This window comes from Passer domesticus, chromosome 30 (assembly GCF_036417665.1).
Source record: "Passer domesticus isolate bPasDom1 chromosome 30, bPasDom1.hap1, whole genome shotgun sequence".
Taxonomy (NCBI): domain Eukaryota; kingdom Metazoa; phylum Chordata; class Aves; order Passeriformes; family Passeridae; genus Passer; species Passer domesticus.
The window spans coordinates 4,531,528-4,552,809 of record NC_087503.1 but is presented as its reverse complement, the minus strand read 5'-3'; the positions used below and the strand labels follow the sequence as shown (position 1 = coordinate 4,552,809).

At 51.5% G+C, this 21,282-nt stretch overlaps 1 protein-coding gene and 1 long non-coding RNA gene across 3 annotated transcripts in view; both read right to left on the bottom strand.

Moving 5' to 3' along the window:
* LOC135287650 (uncharacterized) overlaps positions 1 to 10,631 on the bottom strand; it is a 134,613-nt gene extending 123,982 nt beyond the window's left edge. For both annotated transcript variants that reach the window (XR_010351210.1, XR_010351209.1), the window contains exon 1: positions 10,525 to 10,631. This is a non-coding gene — a long non-coding RNA (uncharacterized LOC135287650). The remainder of the gene's footprint in view (positions 1 to 10,524) is intronic.
* An 8,965-nt stretch (positions 10,632 to 19,596) lies between these two features.
* Positions 19,597 to 20,569, bottom strand: LOC135287624 (olfactory receptor 14J1-like). Its single transcript, XM_064400898.1, has one exon. The coding sequence runs from the start codon at positions 20,567 to 20,569 to the stop codon at positions 19,643 to 19,645; it is 927 nt and encodes a 308-aa protein (XP_064256968.1). The 3' UTR covers positions 19,597 to 19,642.
* Between the last annotated feature and the right edge of the window lie 713 nt (positions 20,570 to 21,282).

The window sequence follows — 21,282 nt, the reverse complement described above, 5'->3', positions numbered from 1 at the left end:
TGGGTTTAGGAATGGGATTCCCCAATTCTGTGCTCTTGCTAAAACCGCTCGTTCCCTTTCCCACCACCCATGGAGAGCAGAAAAGGCAAAGATCCTGGGCTGAGCTAAGAACAGTTTACTGCGAACAGCGGCAAGATAAGGAACAAACAGGAACAGCAACAATATTGATAGCTGGAATTAACCTACATATTTTGTTATGTAAAATTAAATTAAAAATAAATATGCCAAGTAGGGAGTGTTTCCAGAGCCAAAATTGCCAATGACCCTGAGCTTGCATGGCCTCTTTGTGGGCAGCTGGATCCTGCACCAGAGGCTGGAAGAGATTAAATGGTTCAACCATTCACATACCTGGGAGAAGCTGAAGGACAAACTTCACAGGAACCCTCTTGTTGCCTATGACAAAGTGGTCAAAGCGTTTCAGCTACAAGGAGCAGCTCAGGTGTTCCAAGATGTGCCACAGCCACTGCAGGAAATCCCAGCTGTGCCACCATGACAGGGGTGTGGTGTGGAGGAGGTGCATCCCAACCCTCTTCTAGGCAGGGCTGGAAAAGCCTGTGTCTATCACAGTTTTGGGACAGACAGGCAACTTGACACTCCATGCAGCAACAGCCAATGTTTATTGAAGGGCAGCCCCTTTTGTAGGGGATTCAAATTTCCCACTCATGCAGAAGTGACGACAAAGGTTTCAACTCCGCCGAGCCCACTGGTTGCATCCCTGGCTCAAAGGAATTGGCTGGGGTCCCCTTGTTTGAGCCTGAATTCAGCCAATCACTTTCATTCTTATGGACTTGTTTACTTCAATGAGCTAATGAGCTAGCTGGTCGAGTGAGTGTCTGTCAAGACCAAATTGTTTGTGCAGCTGTAGACCAGCTATAGCTGTCACAGTTCCCCCTTTAAGTTTTATTAGAAATACAAAGTGTTCGCTGTCATCCTTCTTCAAGGACCCTTTGCAGATAGAATGACATCGTAGAAAGATGACACATATGATTGTCCCAAACTCAACCAGCCTGACCTCTCTCAGCCAGTGATGCATTCCACTTATCATTGAAGATGATTCATTCATTCCCGGAAGCTATCAGGCAGGATCACCAGCATTTCAGGCTTTCTAATTGGTATGCCACAGGCTTATTACTGAGAAGTTACAAACTGATAACTCTACAAACAGGAAATATTTTAACTTTCAGAACTGTGGGAAAATTCAAATAACTCAGAAAATGACTTGTCCAGTTTCAGATTTTTGTCTTATGTTCCTCAAATATATAAAATCGTCAATTTGCTATCCTTAAATATATATATAATCTGCATGTCCCTAAATAGATGAAGTCCTTAAATGAACTTTTCATCTCAAAAGTCCTGTATCAGTTGCATGAGTTATTTAGCTCCCCAGCATCTGCTGGAGCTTCATCGGGATGATGTTGTCTCTGATCCTGAGCCGGACATAGATCAGGGTGGACACATCTAGCTGGTATCCACCATGTCCCGTTTCTGTGGAGACACACTCATACACACATCCCCGTGTAATGAGGTCCCATGGACCTTCCCACTTGTTTGTCATAATGTCTTTTATCATTACTTTAGATTTGGGTGATTGAGCATCACCAGATGATTGCAGTGACAGGAAATGATTGAAGATTATTGGGTTTTGAGATTGCTTCAAAACTTTCAAATGATGTAATGTGTAAACGGTCTTTGTCACTTTGCTCTGTGGGGTTTTGCCAAACATTCCCCCCTTTTGTTTTTCTAACATGCATTTTAGAGTGCCATGTGCCCTTTCTACAATGGCCTGTCCATTTGCTTGTCAGGGAATTCCAGTTTGGTGTGCCACACCCCAGAGCTGTAAAAATGGTCTAGTTTTTTGTGATGTCTATGCAGGTCCATTATCTGTTTTTATATCACGAGGGATACCCAAAGCAGCAAAGGCTAATTGCCGATGTGCAATTGCATCCCGACCTTTCTGCCCTGAATGTACTGATGCCCATATGGCAGAAGAAAAAGTATCAATTGATCTCCATGCACATATTTTAATTTTCCAAATTCTTGAATATATGTGACATCAGTTTGCCAGATTTGTAATGCTTTTAATCCACGGAGATTAACCCCCATCTGTAATGGAGCAGTGTGGCCCTGGCGATCAGCACGTGTGTTTACTACGTTGCAAGCCTCTGTGCTGGAAAGCAGAAAATGTCCCCGTAGGGCCTGATTGCCTTGGTGAAAGAAGGCATGTGATGCCTTTGCCTGAGCCAGCATATCTGGCTGTGGTGCTGTCCAGGCAGGGCCAGCCAGGTGATCTGCTTGTGCATTGCCCTCTGTAATGAAACCTGGGAGATGTGTATGACTTCTAATATGAAGGATGTAATAAGGGCAAGTTCTGGCCAGAATGGCGTGCCACAAGGTTTTTAGCAAGCCAAATAATTGTGCGTTGTTAACTTCCTTTAATAGAGCTCAGTCCAATTTTTGTGTTCTATCTGCAACAGGTGCAGAGTCAGTAACTACATTCAAAGGAGTGTGGAGAAAACACTGAAAAGCCATAGCTACAGCACATAGCTCTACTAACTGAGGTGACCCAATCTCATGTCCTTCCAATATTTGCCTTCCTTCCATGTCACAATGGACTTTACCATTTTCCCAGACTCATCAGTGAATACAGCAATTCCTTTTAAGGGTGTTCGACTGCTCAGGGGTTTTAGGGATAGCTCAGTGGTCTTACTCATTTGCAGCAGTAGTAAATGGTAGCCAATTTGTCCCTTGAAATTTTGTAAAGCACGTTGTAGAGATGTTCTGTTGGCACAGCACCATTCAAATTCTTCCTGCTTTACAGGGAAAATGATTTTAGATGGATCTTTTGCATTCAATTCCAAACATCTTTGAGGTCATTTAATAATTAACCAGACAATTCATTTGTAGATGGTAGGGGCTGTCTTTTGTGGTTGATGGGGCAAGAACACCCACTGTAAAACATGCAAAGGGGTCAGACCACTGAGTATCCCATTGTCCAATGACAGTGGTAGTATGGAAATTAACATTGAAAATAAACACAGTGATACACACTCCCAGGCACACTTGGTGAACCTGTCTGTGAGAGCTGCTCTGCTATTTGAAGAGGATCTTTTGCCTCTGGGGTCAGTGTCCAGGGAGATGTCAAATTAGGATCACCCTTTAGAAGGTTGAACAAGGGTGCTAATTGCAGAGTGGTCAATCTGATATAGGGTCTGAGCCAGTTTATGGTACCCAAAAGTTTTGAGCATCATTTACGTTTCTAATTTTTGTTGAAAATTGAATTGTCTGGGGCTGTATGAATCACACTTTGGAGTCCAAGGTACTTCCAAGGTGGTTGCTGCTGTATCTTTTCTGGTGCCACTTGCAGCCCAAATGCTTTTACTGCTTGCATCAGGCTTGGCCAAATGAGTGAAAGATCTTCTTTAGTTGGAATCGCTATTAAAATATCATCCATAAAATGGTAACAGTATGGCTCTGGGAATTGTTCCCTTATTGATGAAAGAACGTGAGCAACATACCATTGGCAAATTATCGGGCTGTTTTTTAAACCTTGAGGAAGAACTTTGCATTGATGACACTCCACTGGTGCAGTGTTATTAATGGATGGCACAGTGAAGGAAGACTTTGGGATACCATTTGGATGCAATGGAGTGGTAGAGAAGCAATCTTTTAGATACACAATTAGGATATCCCAATTGGCAGGAAACATTGTGGGAGATGGCATATCTGCCTGTAAGGCTCCTGTGCTCTCCATGACTGCATTGATCTTTCTTAAAATGTCGAGCAGCCTCCATTTCCCAGACTTCTTTTTTATAACAAACACAGGGGTGTTCCAAGGGCTTATGGATGATTCTATGTGCCCTTGAGCCAGTTGTTCCTGCACCAAATTCTTAAGGGCATGTAGCTTCTGTTTCTCAAGGGGCCACTGTGGCACCCAGACAGGCTGAGTGTTAAGCCATTTTAAGGCTGGCGTGGGATGTTTCACAGTCTTTAGGACAGTGGTTGCCATTAAAAATTCATCCCCACCCTGACTCCCCAAGCAGATAAAATATTCCTTCCCCACAGGTTCAGTGGTGCTGCCGTGATGTAAGATCTAATGGTAGCTGTTTGACCCTCAGGATTTTTTTACAAAGACAAGGGTACCATCCCACCATGGCCAGGCATGGTCTCACCATGGCTAGGCATGGCTGTAGGGGTGTTTTCAGGCCCAGCAAAGCATGCAGAGGTGGCTCTGCCACAGGCAGAGACAGCTACAGGGGTTTCAACCATTGCAGCATATAACAGAGGGGCTGGAATCTCACAGGGGCTGGGCACTGCTTCTGTGATCTCAGCCAGTGTGGCAGGGCTTGGCGGAGTGGCAGCAAGCCCTGATCCACAGCCAGGCATCCTACCACAGGGGCAAGGCATCTCACAGCAGGGATGGCTGGGTGCCTTGCAGTGGCCGCAGTGGCAAAGCGCCTCCCTGCCACTCCCAAGCATCACTTCTGGGGTCCCAGCTGGTGCAGCAGGGCATGGGGGAGCAGCAGAGCGCCTGTTCAGTGCGAGTCTGCAGCACAGCGTCTCTCTACCCTCTGGATTGGCAGCACCATGCTTGGTTGACAACACGCACTGGTCTTGGGTGGTTGTGGAGGTTTCTGCCAGCCAGCAGAACAAGGAGCAGCAGAGCACGGAGCAGCAAAGCAGCCAGGCATTGCAGGGGGCTCAGCACCCATGGCAGGGCACAGAGGGGCTGCATGGTGCCCATTCAACACAGCACGGCTGCTTGGGGCATCTCTGCTGCCGGCCCCAGGGATGGCGCACTCTGCTGACAACACGCTCCCGCCTGGGGCATGGCATGGCACCGGGCAACTGGGCGACATCCCACTGGGCAAATACCCCTGCTGGGGCAGCAGCCTGGTCCCAGGGGGCGTAAGGGTGCTCCTCAGGCAGGTCACCCTCGCCTGGGGAGGGTCCACAGCTGCCCAGTGGCCTCCCAGCACCCTGTGTTTTCTGCATTCATCCTCTTGCCTCACTCACCCAGCACAGCATCTGCTCTCCTTGCCACCTCCCCCTCTCCCTCCTGCCCTGCTTTCGCCGTTCACCAGCTGCGATGCCTCTGCTGTCCTAACCACCCGCTTGCTCTGCAGCTATTTTATCATGTCCATTACAAGTCTCCAATATTTAACAGCATTAATGGCAGAGTCGTCTCCTGTAAAGGCAGTTGCGAGGATATATCAGCCAGCCCACTCCCAACTTTTTAAATCTAGGGCAGCCCCTTCCAACACATCCAGTCCGTGGCTCTCACGTCATGTTATTAGGACTAATAAAGTCCGTTCATCATATTTTTCAAATATTTTCTTTAAAATAGGAGTCCATACCTGCAGGAGGAGGTCCTCTGTTGTCAAAGCCCCTGCTCCCATGCTGGTGGTGTCTTCCACTTACAAAAAGAAAAAGAATAAGAGGGGGAAAAAGGGGGGGGATCCAGACTGATCACAGCTCTCTACACCATTCTTTGCAGCTCAAAGGCTGTAAAGCCTGCAAAGGCAACTCCTCCTGGTTGCCCCGCAGCACTGGACGCCACTTTTCACAGTTCAAAGCTGTGGGCAGCTCCTCTTGGCTGCCCCGCCTGTTCCCTGTGCTATTGGTGGAAGCTGTCGTGATCACATCGGGGTCACCAATGGTTTCAGTTTCGGAGACAGGTGACTTGACACTCCGTGTTCATGCACCAACAGCCAGCTCACTTCCTTATATAGATAAGAAAGCCCATGAGGTTAATCCTCATTACATAAGTAAGGTAATTACAAAATCAATCACATATTTCAGTTATAAAGTTGGAATTATTTATACTGTGAGACCTACAGGCCACCACAGAGGAACAGCTTGTGAATATGTAATCACTGTGTGTGATAAGACCTCTGCTTACTTGATGTTTGGGGCACTCACATGGATGAATGATCCCCCAAGTGACCAGCACTGCATAAAGAATGGCTGCTTTCTAATACCCAAACTGTGTTAGAAAGTATCTATTTGGACAATTTCAGTATCAGTTCCACAAGGCCCCGTAGTTTCACAGTGGCCCTTTGGTTCTGAAGTGTCACAATGGCCTCAGTCCCACAAGGCCCTGCAATGTCCAAACAGTCCCCTTAATTCCATGGGGCCCTGAAGTGCTACAATGGCCCCTTGGCTCCATGAGGCCCTGCAGTGTCACCCGGGGGCAGGAGGCCAGGAGGGATTCGTTCCCCACATGCTGCAGCTCCCTGGGCCAGCTGGCACCGACACCTTCTCCCAGGCCAGCACTGCAGGGCACAGCCAGGGCTGTGCCACACTGCAGCTCCCTGCAAACCACGGCAGGGGCTGCGAGGCCAAAACCCAAGTCACAGACAGTTTCTCACTCTTTCTGTCTGTATTTGACCAACAAATGACCTATTGTGGGGTCCTCTTTCCTGCAGTCACTGCAGCACTGGGACCATACCCACAGCTCTGAGGGAGAGAAATGGCCAGCGCTGCACCTCTGCACTGACTCAGGGATGGTGGGAAATGCTCTGTGGGTGGCTGGAATGATGGAAAAGGGACAATTGGCAGTGCAGAGGGAAACCCATCTGGGCTGCTGGACCGGGGCAAGACATCGTTGCCCAGGGGAGAAGTTGGCTCTGAAAGTCCCTCCTATGGATGCTCACGTGCCCAAGAGTCAGGCACTGAAGAGCATCGAAACAACAGAGAGGAGGATGGGGCTGCCAGGATTAAAGTGTCTCAGCTGGGTCTGGACTGGCCACACAAGGGTGAGTTATTTCTGGACACCTCAGGTCATCAGGGCAGAGATGCAACCTCCAGATGGGCTCATGATCAAGGGGTAGGTTTAACCATGGACACCATCTCCAGGTTATCCCTGACTGTGAAACGTGTCTGAGATCAAGCAGGGCCAGGCAGGCAAAGCCCCTGTGGTGTGGGGACAATGGTGGGAATATCAATCTGGGGAGACACGTGGTCTTTGTAGTGGGAGTAGGAAATTGGAGAGCACCATTCCTAAACCACAACAGCCCTGTCAGAGCCAGCCCTCTCCCTGCCCCACCACTGCTGGATCAGGAAGGGCAGAGGCGTGGGGGAGGGAAACGCACAGGGACTCCTCCTGGGAGAGACCTCGGGTAGTTTCCAGGCAAGGCCAAAGCACAGTCAGTGGAGAAGGGACACAGGGATGGGCTGTTTGTGTGCTCCGCCATGGCAGGAGGAGAGGCAGAGCTGCAGAGATACCCAGACCATGTGGATCCCTGCAGGAGTGGATCTCACACAGCATCTCTCAGGCCTCTGCTGCTCACTGGTTGCTCTGGTTTGGTGTTCCCTGGTGGTTACACCAGCCCCCCACACCAGTGCTGTGTGCACACACACACCAGTTTCACCAGTGCCTGGGCCCCCAAAGGACACAGGACCTGATGATTTGTGGTCCCCACTCCAGTATCTGGCACTTGGACATCCCTTGGTACCCAGAGCAGAGAGAGCTCCCTTGTTCCAGACAGTTCCTGGCAATGGGGGTTTAGGAAAATGCCACAGGCTGTGGGGATCAGCTGTAGGGCATAGCCAGGGAGGCACGTTTGCTCATGACCAGCTCTTTCATCCCCTTTTCCCTGCTGATTCATGTTTGTTCTTTCACAAAGCACCATGGTGCCACCCTTTCCCTTCCTGTGGGCCTTTCTTAGGCATCACATGGGAAATGTTGCACATTCCCCAAATGCCCCTTGTGGATTTCCGTCATGAATCTCAGACTCAATGCAGAACCCCCCATGCTCAACTGGCCAGGTCATGCTGGAAAGCTCTGCCATTGACCCCCTTGGTGAGTCTTTCATGAGGAGGTGTCAGAACTTTCATGAATTTGTTTTTTATCTTCTGTTTTTCAAATTGGAATGGCATTAAAATATCATCTACTGCAGCCCCGTTTCTGTGGGAAGGCACAACTACCACTGGAACAGATGGTCAAAGATCCTGACCTTGAACACATTTTGGAATGGGGTATTCATGTCTATGGATGACCTGTTTACAAATTCTCAACCTTATCACAAAATGTTTATTTCTTATCTCAAATCTAAACATATCCTTGAGCATTTTAAAGGCTATGTCCCTTTCTCTGCCACTACAGGCCTATAAAAATATTTCAATTTTTCTTGGATTATGACCACAATGTTTTAATCTGAAAAGACCTTGAAAGGACACAAAAATCTTCCAAGATGGGATTGGGAGGCCTCAAGCACATGACCCAGAGAGACTGATGGCCCAGGGCTCAGTGGTGTGAAGACTGATGACAGAACAGGAGTAGCCTGAGAGGGCTTGAAGAGTGGTTTCAGAAATGGTAGAGCTCTTCTTCATTGGATGAAAAGCCTGAGAAAAAAATCATGCCACAGAGAGTCACCTGGGGAGGTCCAGACTGGACGCAAGGAGAAAGGAATTTCTCTCCCAGGGCAGGGCTGTGGTGCAACACGTCCCCCAGAATGGGTCTGGGTCAGCCCAAGGCTTTGTGTGGGCAGGCAGAGGCAGGCAGGAGGCAGAGCTGTCAGCAAAGGAAGGGGCCAGCCAGGTGGGGCAGCCGGGGGATGACGACAGCCTGCAGGGACAGAGGCGCAGGGCAGGGACACCGTAGGACAGCCTGGGCTGCACAGGGCACAGGGATGGGCAGCAGCTGCAAGGCCCTGACAGAGCCAACTTGGGCAGCACTTTGGCCATGGCTGCTGGCCCTGGGCCTGAGGCCACAAGGAGGGGACAAGTGACCCTTGCAGCCCTGGGGCCTCATTGCCTCCTTGTCCCTGCTCAGCAGCCTGGCAGGGGCCGCCCCATGGTGCTGCCCTTGGCATTGCACATCCCCACATCCCAGAGCCCATCCCGGGAAGAGCCCTGAGCAATGAGGGAGGGACAGGATCTGCCTGGCCAGGGGCTGGGGCTCAGGCCTTGGCCCTTTGCATTCCTGAAACACATCCAGGTGTGCTCAGCACCAGAGACACCTTTGCCTTGTTTGTCCCCAGCTGTCACCACTGCCTGCAGTTCTCTGCTCTACCTGGAACCTGGGGACACTTTCTCAGTCGTGTCCCTCAGTGGGACCCATTAAAACTTTAAGAAAGTTCAGAGTTTCAATTTAACCCTGACTTCTTGAAAAGTTCTTTGAAAACTCTCTCAGGGACCGAGTCTGATGTAAACAACACCAAATCCCTGAGAGTGTCATTAAAGTTTTCCAAGTCCAATTATGGAGAAATATTTCAAAGAGCTTGTAAGACATACACATACCTATTTTAAAGGCTTTATTTTATTACATTTCTCTTTAGATCAGAGGTGATTGCAGCATTCTGTGATTGATATTGACCCAGGGTCTCTCCTCAGGAGCTTTGGCCTGCTCAGAGAAGCTGTGCCTTGAGCTCTGACCCAGTGTGGACAACCTTGCTCCACACTCCCCAGCCCCATCCTGTCTTTCCTCACTCACCTGGGACCTGCTGGGCTTGCAGAGCTGGCTGCACTCAGCCTAAGAGGGGTTTTCCCTTTTTGTCTTTTTTGAAGCAATCAAAAACTCCTGAGTTTCCCCACTGAACACAGACACACTCCTCAGGTGTGTGCCAGCCCAAGGTGCCACCAAAACCACTGCAGGCTGCCCTGGGCCAGCTGTGAGGGTGGATCATCAGCCCAAGCTGCACTGGGCCACTGCAAGGGGCTGTGGCCATGGACACTGCCCTGACCCCACTGCTGGGTTTGGCTGCCACGGCAACCGTGAGACATTAAACTGTGCTTGGAAACACTGGGGAGGACTGGGACATACTGGGGAACACTGGAACGCTGTGGGAGACACTGGGACATCCTGGGAGTGACATTGGGGGATACTGGGACAAACTGGGAACACTGGGGACACAGTGTAGAAGACTGGAAGGCCTTGGGGCATACTGTGGATGACAGTGGGAGGAACTGGAAGGGACTAGGAATGAACTCAGGTGAATTGGAAGGGACTGGAGAGGCACTGGGGTCGTACTGGTCTGTACTGGGGATGAACTGGGCTGTGCTGGGAGGGACTGGAGGAGTTGAATGGGCTGTTCCCGCCTCCACTGTCTCCCATTTGCCGATGGTCCTGCCAATCACAGCCAGCAGCCAATCAGCGCAGGGATTGGGGTCTTGGGAGCAGTGCCTGGTGTCAGCGCCATCTTTTATTTTTGCCTACAACTCCCATCGTGCCCTGCGGCCCGGTAGGGCCCCATTGGAGCTGGGACTACAACGCCCGTCATGCCCCGCGCTCCACAGAACGCACCCCAGCATCCGCCCCCCATCTGTCCTTAAGTGTCCCCCAGACCCTCCAGGATCCCTCAGTGCCCCTCAGCGCCCATTCGGGACCACCCAAAAACGTCCCCGGATCCCCTGAGTGCTCCCAACCCCACAGATGCCCGGTACAGCCACTTGTGGGAATTCATCTCCTCTCATCCCCCGCGGCCCCGGAGCCCCTCAGAGCACAGTCCCGCACCTAAAACTCGTGCCGTGCCCCGCGCCCTACAGAGCCCGGTTGGAGCTCCCCAAGCGTCCCCCAGGTATTACCGAACCATTTACGTTCCCCCCGAGGACCTCAATTCGCGGCTCGGGCCCTGAAGTGTTCCCCAAGTGCCTTCCTGAACCCCCAAACGCCGCGGTCCAGCCACTTCCGGGACTACAGCTCCCATCATGCTCCGCGGCGCACGTACAGCGCTCTTCGAGCCGGGACTTCATCTCCCGTCATGCCCCGCCATCACCAAAAGCCATTGGAGCTGCGCCTACAACTCCCGTGGTGCTCTGCGGCCCCGTTTAACCGTATTATACCCGCGCCTACAGCTCCCATCACCCCCCGCGCCCCAGAGAGCCCCGTTCGAGCCCTCCAAGGGCCCGCCCGGACCCCGAAGGGCCCCAAATTCCCCTCCCTGACCTCCAAGAGCCCTCCTGGACCCCCAGGTGCTCCCCTGGACCCCGAACTGTCCTTCAGAATTCCTGAGTGCCCCTCCAAGTGCCCACCCAGCTCCCCCAGGTGTCCTCCAGACCCTCCAGTTCTCTCTGAATTCCCTGCCCAGACCCAAATGTCCCCCAAATGAGCTCCAGAAATGTCTCCATGGACACCAATGGGCTCTCCCTTGACCCTCTCTGAGGAAAAGATGATAAAAAAAGATGACAAAATTACTGGAAACATTACTAATTAACATAAAGAGGCAGAAATTAATAGCCAATATACTTTAATTAAGGAAGGGAATTGTGTTACGTAGAACCAAAGAACATTAATTTTCTTGGCTACTAAAAATGTATAGATTTTTTATGCAAATATTGTTATAAATGAGAAGCTTGACTAGGCCAATACTCAAGCAGCAATCAATTTATTAATTAATATGGTAAAGTATGGGCAATCCAGGCTGGGTACAGTGGGGGAAATTTTCCCTCCAACTGCACACCGATAGTTGGGGCTTACAGGTATTTATAGGGGTACTCATAAGCTTTCTCAGCAGTTTCTGTTCCCAATTTTTACATGACAATTCTATACACTATTGTGATTTAGTTTTTCTCAGGATGCATCCCAGAAAGGAGTATCCCCAGATGGTGGGGTCTGGCTTCTGAAAGAAGTCTCCCAGCTGGTGAGGTCCAGATTCCAGATGTGGGTCCACCTTTTAATTGCAAGGACTGTAAATCTCATAACAGTGATGTCCAGCTTCCCTTGGTCGAAACTATCAGTCCTTGATAGAGTTGATGTTCACCTTCCTTTCTCAAGCTGCCTTTCAATGTTAAGGTGTTGAGATAAGCATGTTTGCTTTTGATATATTCTAAAGCTACAGTTCCAAAGATACTTACTACAAGCAATATTCTAAAATTATACTTCAAAAGGTTATTATTGCAAAACTCTTTAAGGCTTAGCTACAAGCACAAAGTTCCTGTTAAACAGCAACATCCTTAAAGCTTTAATTCAAATGCTCCTAAATCAGCTGAAGACTTATAAAGGTTAATTGCAAACAAAGGAAAGGTTCAAAAGTCTTCTTCCATGCTTTACTTCCTCAGTTATTTATTAGAATTCATCTTTATATTTGTCCCATGGTGGGTTTCCACACATATCACAATCACAAATACACACATTGCCTGTGTGTACCTGAGACAAAACACAGCTTTGTATTTCACAATCTGCAGCTGCCTGAATGCAAAAACTGCAATAGGAGCCTCTCTCCAGGGGGAAATCTCCCCTCCTGTGCCAGCCCGTGGCAATGCTGCCATTCTCTGCTGCTGCTGCTGCTGCTGGGGCACTCGGGGCTCGGGCTGAGCAGCAAAGGTGACCCTGAGCCAGGAGCTTTCCTTGGCTGCAGCAAAGCCTCGGCACGCAAAGCCCTTCCCGGCGCTGTGCCCTGTGCCAGGAGGGATTGTGCCAGCCGAGCTGACCCGAAATTTCTTCTCCCAGACAGCTTTAGGACACGCACCATGGAGAAGCCAGAGCCCACTCTCAGCTTTGCGCAGTCCTGCAGAAGAATCCTGTGTGTGAAGCAGCCTGGGAACAGGGTTTAGTGTCAGGGGAGGGGAGCTCAGAGCCCTTTTCTGCCCTGTGGGCTGAGGCTCTGCATTTGCAATGGCCCTGCAGCTGCCAAAGGGGCCTTTTTGGCTCAGCTGAGAACAGTTCTGCTGAGAGCCTGTCCTAAAACTATTTTTCCTGCAAATGTGCCCAATGAATCCTCATTTATTGCAAATCCAGGTCTTCTGTGAGTGCAGGTGTGACAGCTGAAGGACGGAATAGCTCTGCTGAGGGGAAGTTCTCTTTTTCTTGTTTTTTTTTTTTTTTCCTTTAGTTTGCTTTTATTCTTTGTTTTGGTTTGGTTTGTTTCTTTTTGTTGGCTTTTGGTTTTTTTTTGGTTTGCGTTGGGTTTTATTTTTGTTGTTGTTGTTGTTTAGGTGATAGGTTTTTTGTTTTCCTATAGTTTTGTTTGGTTTTTTGTTGGTTTTCTGCAACTGTGTCTGACACATGTCTGTGGCACTGTGCAGGTGGCCAGGGGGACCTTCCCCGAGCTGTGTGCAGAGGAATCCACATCAGCCCAGGCCGGGCTGGGCAGTGGCCGCTCAGTTCCATGGACTGGACACGGCTCTGGACGCTTCCCTTGGAGCGTCTGCAGGGAGGGAACGCTGGGGCTGTCACTGCTGAGGTGTCACACACAGGGGAACGCTGGGGCTGTCACTGCTGGGGTGTCACACACAGGGGAACGCTTGGGCTGTCACTGCTGGGGTGTCACAGACAGGGGAACGCTGGGGCTGTCACCGCTGGGGTGTCACACACAGGGGAACGCTGGGGCTGTCACCGCTGGGGTGTCACACACAGGGGAACGCTGGGGCTGTCACTGCTGGGGTGTCACACACAGGGGAACACTGGGGCTGCTCTGCTCCTGCCCTGTCCCCAACAGCTCTGCCAGCGTCTCAAGGGGACACAAAGGCTGAGCCAAAGGGTGAGAATTGCAGAAGGGGCTGAGCTGGGAGGGACCCTTTGGCATCATCAAGTCACAGAATGTCAGAATTACTCGGTTGGAAGAGACCTTCAAGATCATTGAGTCCAATCCAGCCCTAACACCTCAATCAGACCATGGCACTGAGTGCCCAGTCCTGTCTTTTTTTAAACACATCGAGTCTTTTTTAAACACATCCAGGCATGGGGACTCTACCACCTCCCTGGGCAAACCAATCCTATACTTTATTACCCTTTATATAAAAAACTTTATCCTAATATCTAACCTATATTGGATAAGCTCAGCTGGTCCTTGGCCCAACTTAAGACTGTGTCCTCTGGTTCTGTCAGTTGTTGCCTGGAGAAAGAGACCAACCCCCATGTGACTACAACCACCTTTCAGGAAGTTGTAGACAGTGATAAGGTCACCTCTGAGTCTTCTTTTCCCCGGGTCCCTCAGTCAGTCCTCACAGGATTTGTGTTCCTGACCCCTCAGCAGCCTTCTTGGCCTTCTCTGGACACGCTCCAGCCCCTCCATGTCCTGCCTAACCTGAGGGACCCAGAACTGGACACAGCACTCAAGGTACAGTGCCAGTCCAGGGGAAGAATGCCAAGTACACCCATACCAAATGCAGGGGCAGAATGACCTCCCTGCTCCTGCTGGCCACACCATTCCTGATCCAGGCCAGGAGCCATTGGCCTTCTTGGCCACCAGGACACACTGCTGGCTCATGTTCAGCCGGCCATCGAGCAGTGCCCCCAGGTCCCTTTCTGCCTGGGCACTGTCCAGCCACACCATCCCCAGCCTCTGGCATTGCAGGGAGTTATTGTGACCAAAATGCAGAACTTGGTACATGGATTTATTAAACTTCATCTTATTTGACTCTGTCCATCCATCCAACCATTCCAGGTCTCCCTGCAGAGCCCTCCTATCTTCCAACAGATGGACACACGCTCCCAGCTCAGTGTCATCTGCAGATTTACTAATGAAAGACTCAATCCCCTCATCCATGCCATTAATAAAAACATTGAACAGAGCTGGCCCCAGCACAGAGCCCTGAGGGACAGCCCTGGTGCCTGGCTGCCAGCTGGATGCAGCAGCGCTCACCAGCACTCTCTGGGCCGGCCATGCAGCCAGTTCTGAACCCAGCACAGAGTGCTCCTGTCCCAGCCCTGGGCTGCAGCTTTTCCAGGAGTGTGCTGTGGCAGACAGTGCCAAAGGCCTTGCTGGAGTCCAAATAGACACATCCACAGGCTGTCCTGCATCCCCCAGGAGGGTCACCTGGTCATAAAAGGAGACCAGGTTGGTCAAACTCGACCTACCCCTCCTGAACCCCTGCTGGCTGGGTCTGATACCCTGGCCATGCTGCAAGTGCTGGGTGATGACACTCAGTAGAAACTGTTCCATTTCCTTAGTGGGTACTGAGGTCAGGCTGACTGGCCTGTAATTACCAGGATCCTCCTTCCCACCCTTGTTGTGAATGGGTGTCACATTGGGCAGTTTCGAGTCATCTGGAACCTCCCCAGTGAGCCAGGACTGCTGGTAAATGATGGAGAGCGGCTTGGAAAGCTCATCTGCCAGCTCCCTCATCACCCTGGGGTGGATCCCATCTGGGCCCATGGATTATGAACATCCAAGCATCTTACAAGTTCTCTGACTGCATTCTCTTGGATAATGGGAAGACCGTTCTGCTCCCTGACACCATCAACCCACACAGGACCACTGTCCTGAGGACAAGCCATCTTCCCACTAAAGACTGAGTCAAAGAAGGCGTTAAGCGCCTCTGCCTTCTCCTCATCTGCAGTTACTAAATTCCCTCCCTCATCTGGTAAAGAACAAAGGTTGGTCTTACCTTTCCTTTTACCATTAATATATTTGTAAAAACATTTTTATTATCCTTTACTGAACTCACCATTCTAAGTTCAAAGTGACCTTTGGCCTCCCTAATGTTTTCCTACATGCTCTAGCATTCCCCTTAAATACTTCCTGAGAGACCTGATGCTCCTTCCAAACATGATACATCCTCCTTTTATTCTTAAGTTCCTGCAAAACCTCCTTGCCCATCCAGGCTGGACGTTTGCCTCGTCACCTCATCTTTCAGCACACAGGGACAGTCTGTTCCTGTGCCCTCAAGATCTCTGTTTGGAAGCACATCCACTTTTCCTGAACCCCTTTGCATTTAAGGACTGCTTCCCAAGGAACTCTTTGAATAAGCCTCCTAAATAGGTCAAAGTCTGCTCTCCAAAAGTCTGGTATAAAAGTCTTATTGATGTTCCTCCTGACTTCACCAAATATTGAAAATTCTATAATCTCGTGATCACTCTGCCCCAAGTGGGCTCCAACCACCACATCTCCCTCCAGCCCATCTCTATTTGCAAACAACAAATCTAACACAGCCCCTCCCCTGGTGGGTTTACCCACCAGCTGTGACAAAAAGTTTGTCCTCCACACACTCTAAAATTTCCTGGACTGCCTCTTTTCAGCTGTATTGAGTTCCCAGCAGATGTCTGGCAGGTTGAAGCCACCTACAAGAACAAAGGCTGATGATCCTGAAATAGTATCTAGCTGCTTATAGAATGAGTTGTCCACCTCTTCTTCCTGGCTGGGTGGACGATAACAGACTCCCAGCAGGATGTCAGCCTTGTTGGACTTTCCCCTAATTCTCACCCACAGGCATTCAACTCCATCCTCATTAGTTTCCATATCTATGGTGTCCAAAGCCTCCCTAATATAAAGGGCCACCCCTCCACCTCTTCTCCCTTTCCTGTCTCTGCAGAAGAGCTTGTAGCCATCCAGTGCAGCACTCCAGCCATGTGAGTCATCCCACCACGTTTCTGTGATGGCAATTCCATCACAGCTCTGCTGTTGGACCATGGCCTCCAGCTCTTCCTGTTTGTTACCCATGCTGCGTGCACTGGTATCCATGCACCTCAACTGGGCTGCTGATTTCACCCCTAACTCAAGCTTACGGCCCTTGGGCCTGCTTCCAGACAGCCCAGCTGCATCCCCTTCCCCCTTCAAGCCTAGTTTAAAGCCCTCTCAACAAGTTCTGCCAGTTCATGAGCTAAAAACCTTCATGAGCAAATGCCCTTAACAGAGAGATGGAGCCCATCGGATTCTAGCAGGCCAGGTGCTGTAAAAGTTGCCCCATGATCAAAGAATCCAAAATTCTGCTAATGACATTAACCCTTGAGCTACTTGCTGATGATGTGAGCTCTCCTATTGCTTTCACAGTTTTTCTTAGCCACCAAAGGGACTGAGGAAAGGACAACCTGTGCCCCTGTCCTATCAACCGCTTGTCCCAGTGCCTTAAAGTCCCTTTTAATTGTCCTGACACTCCTCTTTTCAATTTCATCACTGCCAGCCTGGAGTATCAGCAGTGGGTAATACTCACAGGGCTGAATCAGCCCAGGCAGTCTCTCAGTGATATCCTGTACCCAGACCCCAGGGAGGCAGCAGACCTCTCTGTGGAATGGGTCCAGTCGACACATGGGGCCCTCTGCTCCCATCAGGAGGGAGTCACCAACCATGATTATGCTTCTTTCCTTTTTGATGTTAGAGGTGGTAATCCTCACAGGTGAATCATAATTGGGAGGTTCACTGGGCAGATAATTTTTTTCTAAATCATCTGACTGATTCTCCACATCCAGGGGCTCATACCGGTTCTGAAGTGACACCTGGCTTGGGAGGGGGAGTCAGGAGGAATTTTTATTATAACCTACTCGAGTAGATATCTACTCCCACTCCCCTTCATCTACAAGGAGTCCTTCTATTGTCTGACAGTGGGAGGCATAAAAGAGAGTGGGAACCAAGGACAGCATTGCTGCACTGGCAGACCCCATGGAACCAAGGATCCCTTGGGACATTTCAGGGCCTTGGGGGACCACGGCGCCATTGTGACACTGTGGGGCCCAAGGATTCAAGGGACTTTGTGACACCAAGGGGTTCCATGAAACCAAAGGGACATTGTGAGACTGGGAGGCCTCATGGAGACTGTTGGGACACACTACGGCCTCATGGAACTGTGGTGACACAAAGCGGGGTGCAAGTGTGGATCTGCTGGAGGGTAGGAGGGCTCTGCACAGGGCCCTGGACAGGCTGGATCCAGGGAACAAATCCAACAAGGTGAGGTTTAACAAGTCCACGTGCCGACCCTGCACTTTGGCCACAACAACCCCTGCAGCACTACAGGCTGGGGACAGAGGGGCTGGACAGCAGCCAGGCAGAAAGGGACCTGCAGGGAGTGATGGACAGCAGGCTGGACATGAGGCAGCAGTGTGCCCAGGTGGCCAAGAAGGCCAATGGCTCCTGGCCTGGATCAGGAATGGTGTGGCCAGCAGGAGCAGGGCAGTGATTCTTCCCCTGTGCTGGGCACTGGTTGGGCAGCACCTCGAGTGCTGTGTCCAGTTCTGGGCCCCTCAATTTAGGAAGGACATGGTGGGGATGGAGCAGGTCCAGAGAGGGGCAAGAAGGCTGGTGAGGGGCTTGGAGCACAAGTCCTGTGAAGAGCAGATGAAGGAGCTGGAGCTGTTTATCCTGGAGGAGAGGAGGCTCAGGGGAGACAAGGCAGTGTCAGTGCACAGGTTGGACTTGATGATCTCCAAGGTCTTTTCCAGCCTTGCTGATTCTGGGACTATCTGAAACCACCCTTGGAGCAGCTGCAGGATGAGCCCTGGGCCTCCTCTTCAGAAGCTGCAGCAGCCCAGGTGCCTCAGCTTCTCCTGCCAGCCCCAAAGCCCATCCTGTCAGTCCTGCAGAGCCTCTGCAGCTCCTCCTCATTGCCCAGAACAGGGAGCCCCACAGGCAGACACAGCGGCCCAGATGTGCCCCCATGGCCTGGGGTGCCTCGGGCAAGGGAGCAGCACCAGGCACTGCAGGAGCCTGCAGACAATTCCTGCAGCACTTGGAGGATGATCCTGCTCCCCAAGGGACGTTCCCGTGGTGCCAAGTCAGGAACTGCAATGGGAAGTGGGACCAGAGAGGAAAGGGCAAACAGGGATGGGCTGTTTGCAGGGGAGGGAACAGAGGTGTGCAATAGGAAGAAATTTCTATCAGGAAGAGTCAAGAAATTAAAGGTGAAGCAGAGGAAATGCTTGTGGCAGTTTGGGGGTGGCTGCCAGGCAGCCCTGGCTCTGAGCAACAGCATCTGCAGTGGCACAGGAAACTCCCAGCTGATGGGAACAAACTTTCTGGCTGACTGCAGAGGCCAGGACAAAGCTGAGTGCTTTCCCTGGTGTCCCCCAGCCCTTGCTGGCCCCAGGGGCTGATGGCATTTGTGCTCCCTCAGGTTCATGTCCCCACAGCAGCAGCATGGGGGTGCTCCCGCCTGCTGTGTGCAATGCAAACAGGGGCTCCTGAGCCAGTGCTGCCGTGGCTGTGCCTGCAAGGATGGGGCACCTGTGTGAGCTGGGGGAGAGGCCAGGGCTGCAGAGGGGGGATGTTGTTGGCAGCTCCATGAGGATGCTCTGGGACGCTGCCCTGGGCTGTGCAGCGCACTGGGGATGGATCAGCCCCTGCTCTGCTGCTCCTTCCCGTCTCCCCCAGGGCCCTTGCAGAGCCCCAGCCATGCTGTTTGCCCCCAGCCTGCCCACGGCCAGCCTGGGGCTGCTCACCCTGGGGCTTTTCTGTGCTGAGCATTGGGCTGGCCGTGTTCTTGAGAGAGCCTGGGCAAGGAGCCTGCAGCCCCCAGGGCCTGGCCTGAGGCGTCAGCGCTGCCTCAGCAGTGCCCATGGCCTGTCCCTGCTGCAGCCCCGGCACTGCCACCCCCAGGACTGTGCCCGGCCCCGAGAGCACTCAGGCCCTGCAGCAACACCAGGGTCACCAGGGCAGCGGGGCAGGGCCACAGCAGCAGCACTGGCAACACCAAGTGCTGCTGCTGCTGCTGGGCACAGCTGCTGTGCCAGCACTGATCTGCCCCAGCTCTGCACACAGACATTGCTGCTGCAGCTCCAGAGAAGGCAACCAAAGGGCATCTGTGCAGAAAACTCTGCTGGGAGATCAATTAGTTTGTTTATAGTCATTGAGGGAACAATTCCTTGTTGACACAATGTGGGGCTCCTCTAAATGAGGAGAGAAACAAAATGAGAAATGGCACAAACAAGTACATTTCTTTGTAGTCGGTATTAATAAAATAATACAAAAGAACAAACCCACAACAAAACTAACAGGAAGTATCAAAGATTATTTTTATTAGGAGTGGTTTGCAGAAATTCTCCAGCAGGTTAATGTTACTTCAAGCATCCATTCATCACTCTCCACACTGCCGCCTTGAGCTCCTGGTTCCTCAGGCTGTAGATGAGGGGGTTCAGGGCTGGAGGCACCACCGAGTAGAGAACTGACACTGCCAGATCCAGAGATGTGGAGGAGATGGAGGGCGGCTTTAGGTGGGCAAATGTGCCAGTGCTGAGGAACAAAGAGACCACAGCCAGGTGAGGGAGGCAGGTGGAAAAGGCTTTGTGCCGTCCCTGCTCAGAGGGGATCCTCAGCACAGCCCTGAAGATCTGCACATAGGAGAAAACAATGAACACAAAACAACCAAGTGCTAAACAGGCACTAAAAGCAATTAGCCAAAGTTCCCTGATGTAGGATTTGGAGCAGGAGAGCTTGAGGATCTGTGGGATTTCACAAAAGAACTGGCCCAGGACATTGCCATGGCACAGGGGCAGGGAAAATGTATTGGCCGTATGCAGCAGAGCATTGAGAAAGGCACTGGCCCAGGCAGCTGCTGCCATGTGGGCACAAGCTCTGCTGCCCAGGAGGGTCCCGTAGTGCAGGGGTTTGCAGATGGACACGTAGCGGTCGTAGCACATGATGGTCAGGAGGCAATACTCTGCTGAGATGAAGAACAGATAGAAAAAGTGCTGTGCAGCACATCCTGTGTAGGAGATGGTGGTGGTGTCCCAGAGGGAATTGTGCATGGCTTTGGGGACAGTGGTGCAGATGGAGCCCAGGTCGCTGAGGGCCAGGTTGAGCAGGAAGAAGAACATGGGCGTGTGCAGGTGGTGGCCGCAGGCTACGGCGCTGATGATGAGGCCGTTGCCCAGGAGGGCAGCCAGGGAGATGCCCAGCAAGAGGCAGAAGTGCAGGAGCTGCAGCTGCCGCGTGTCTGCCAATGCCAGCAGGAGGAAGTGGCTGATGGAGCTGCTGTTGGACATTTCTGCTGTCTTGGCAAGGGGATCTATATAAAAATAATCATGGAATAGTTGGGTTTGCAGAAGACGTTAAATATCCCAGCCCAGCCTGGGGGCATTTTCCCCCCACTGCCTGCCCAGGGCTCTGCTGCCTGGAGCTGTCCCTGCCAGCAGCTGCTTCCCTGTGCTCAGGGCTGGGCCCTGCCAGTGCTGCCAGAGCCCAGCCCAGCCCTGGGGGCTCAGCTCTGCCCTGCAGACCCCTCCCAGCTCTGGCACTGCCCAGGAGCAGCTGTGGCTCTGCAGACTCTGATGGCAACGTCAGAGCAACCCTGAGGTGGCTGGAAAAGTGACACTGATGCTGCCTGGAAGAGGCCCTGTGGTGATTTCTGTTACTACATGGTTTAGGAATAACTGCGAAAAAAAATAAAAAGTTTTTCTTATGCTGAACTAAAAGGTTAATATCTATGTGCAATTACCATCCAGTCAACCCAGAGAAGTAGAATAAAAATTCCGGATTTTCCCTTTTATGCCGCCCCTGACTTGCTCTGCTGCCTGTATAATCTACTCGGAAATATTCTGGAGTTAAATGCCATGCTGGGAGCAGTCCTGAACAATGCAGCATCCTCCCCACACAGGGAGGACACTTCCAAGCCTTACCAGTTGTGTCCTTCCACCCAGATCTTGTCCCCCAGCACTGGGAGCAGCTCCCCGGGCCGGCTGAGAGCTGTCCCTGGCAG

Coding starts and splice junctions, on each gene's coding strand:
- LOC135287624 (XM_064400898.1), bottom strand. CDS start 20,569: ATGTCCAACAGCAGCTCCATCAGCCACTTCCTCCTGCTGGCATTGGCA.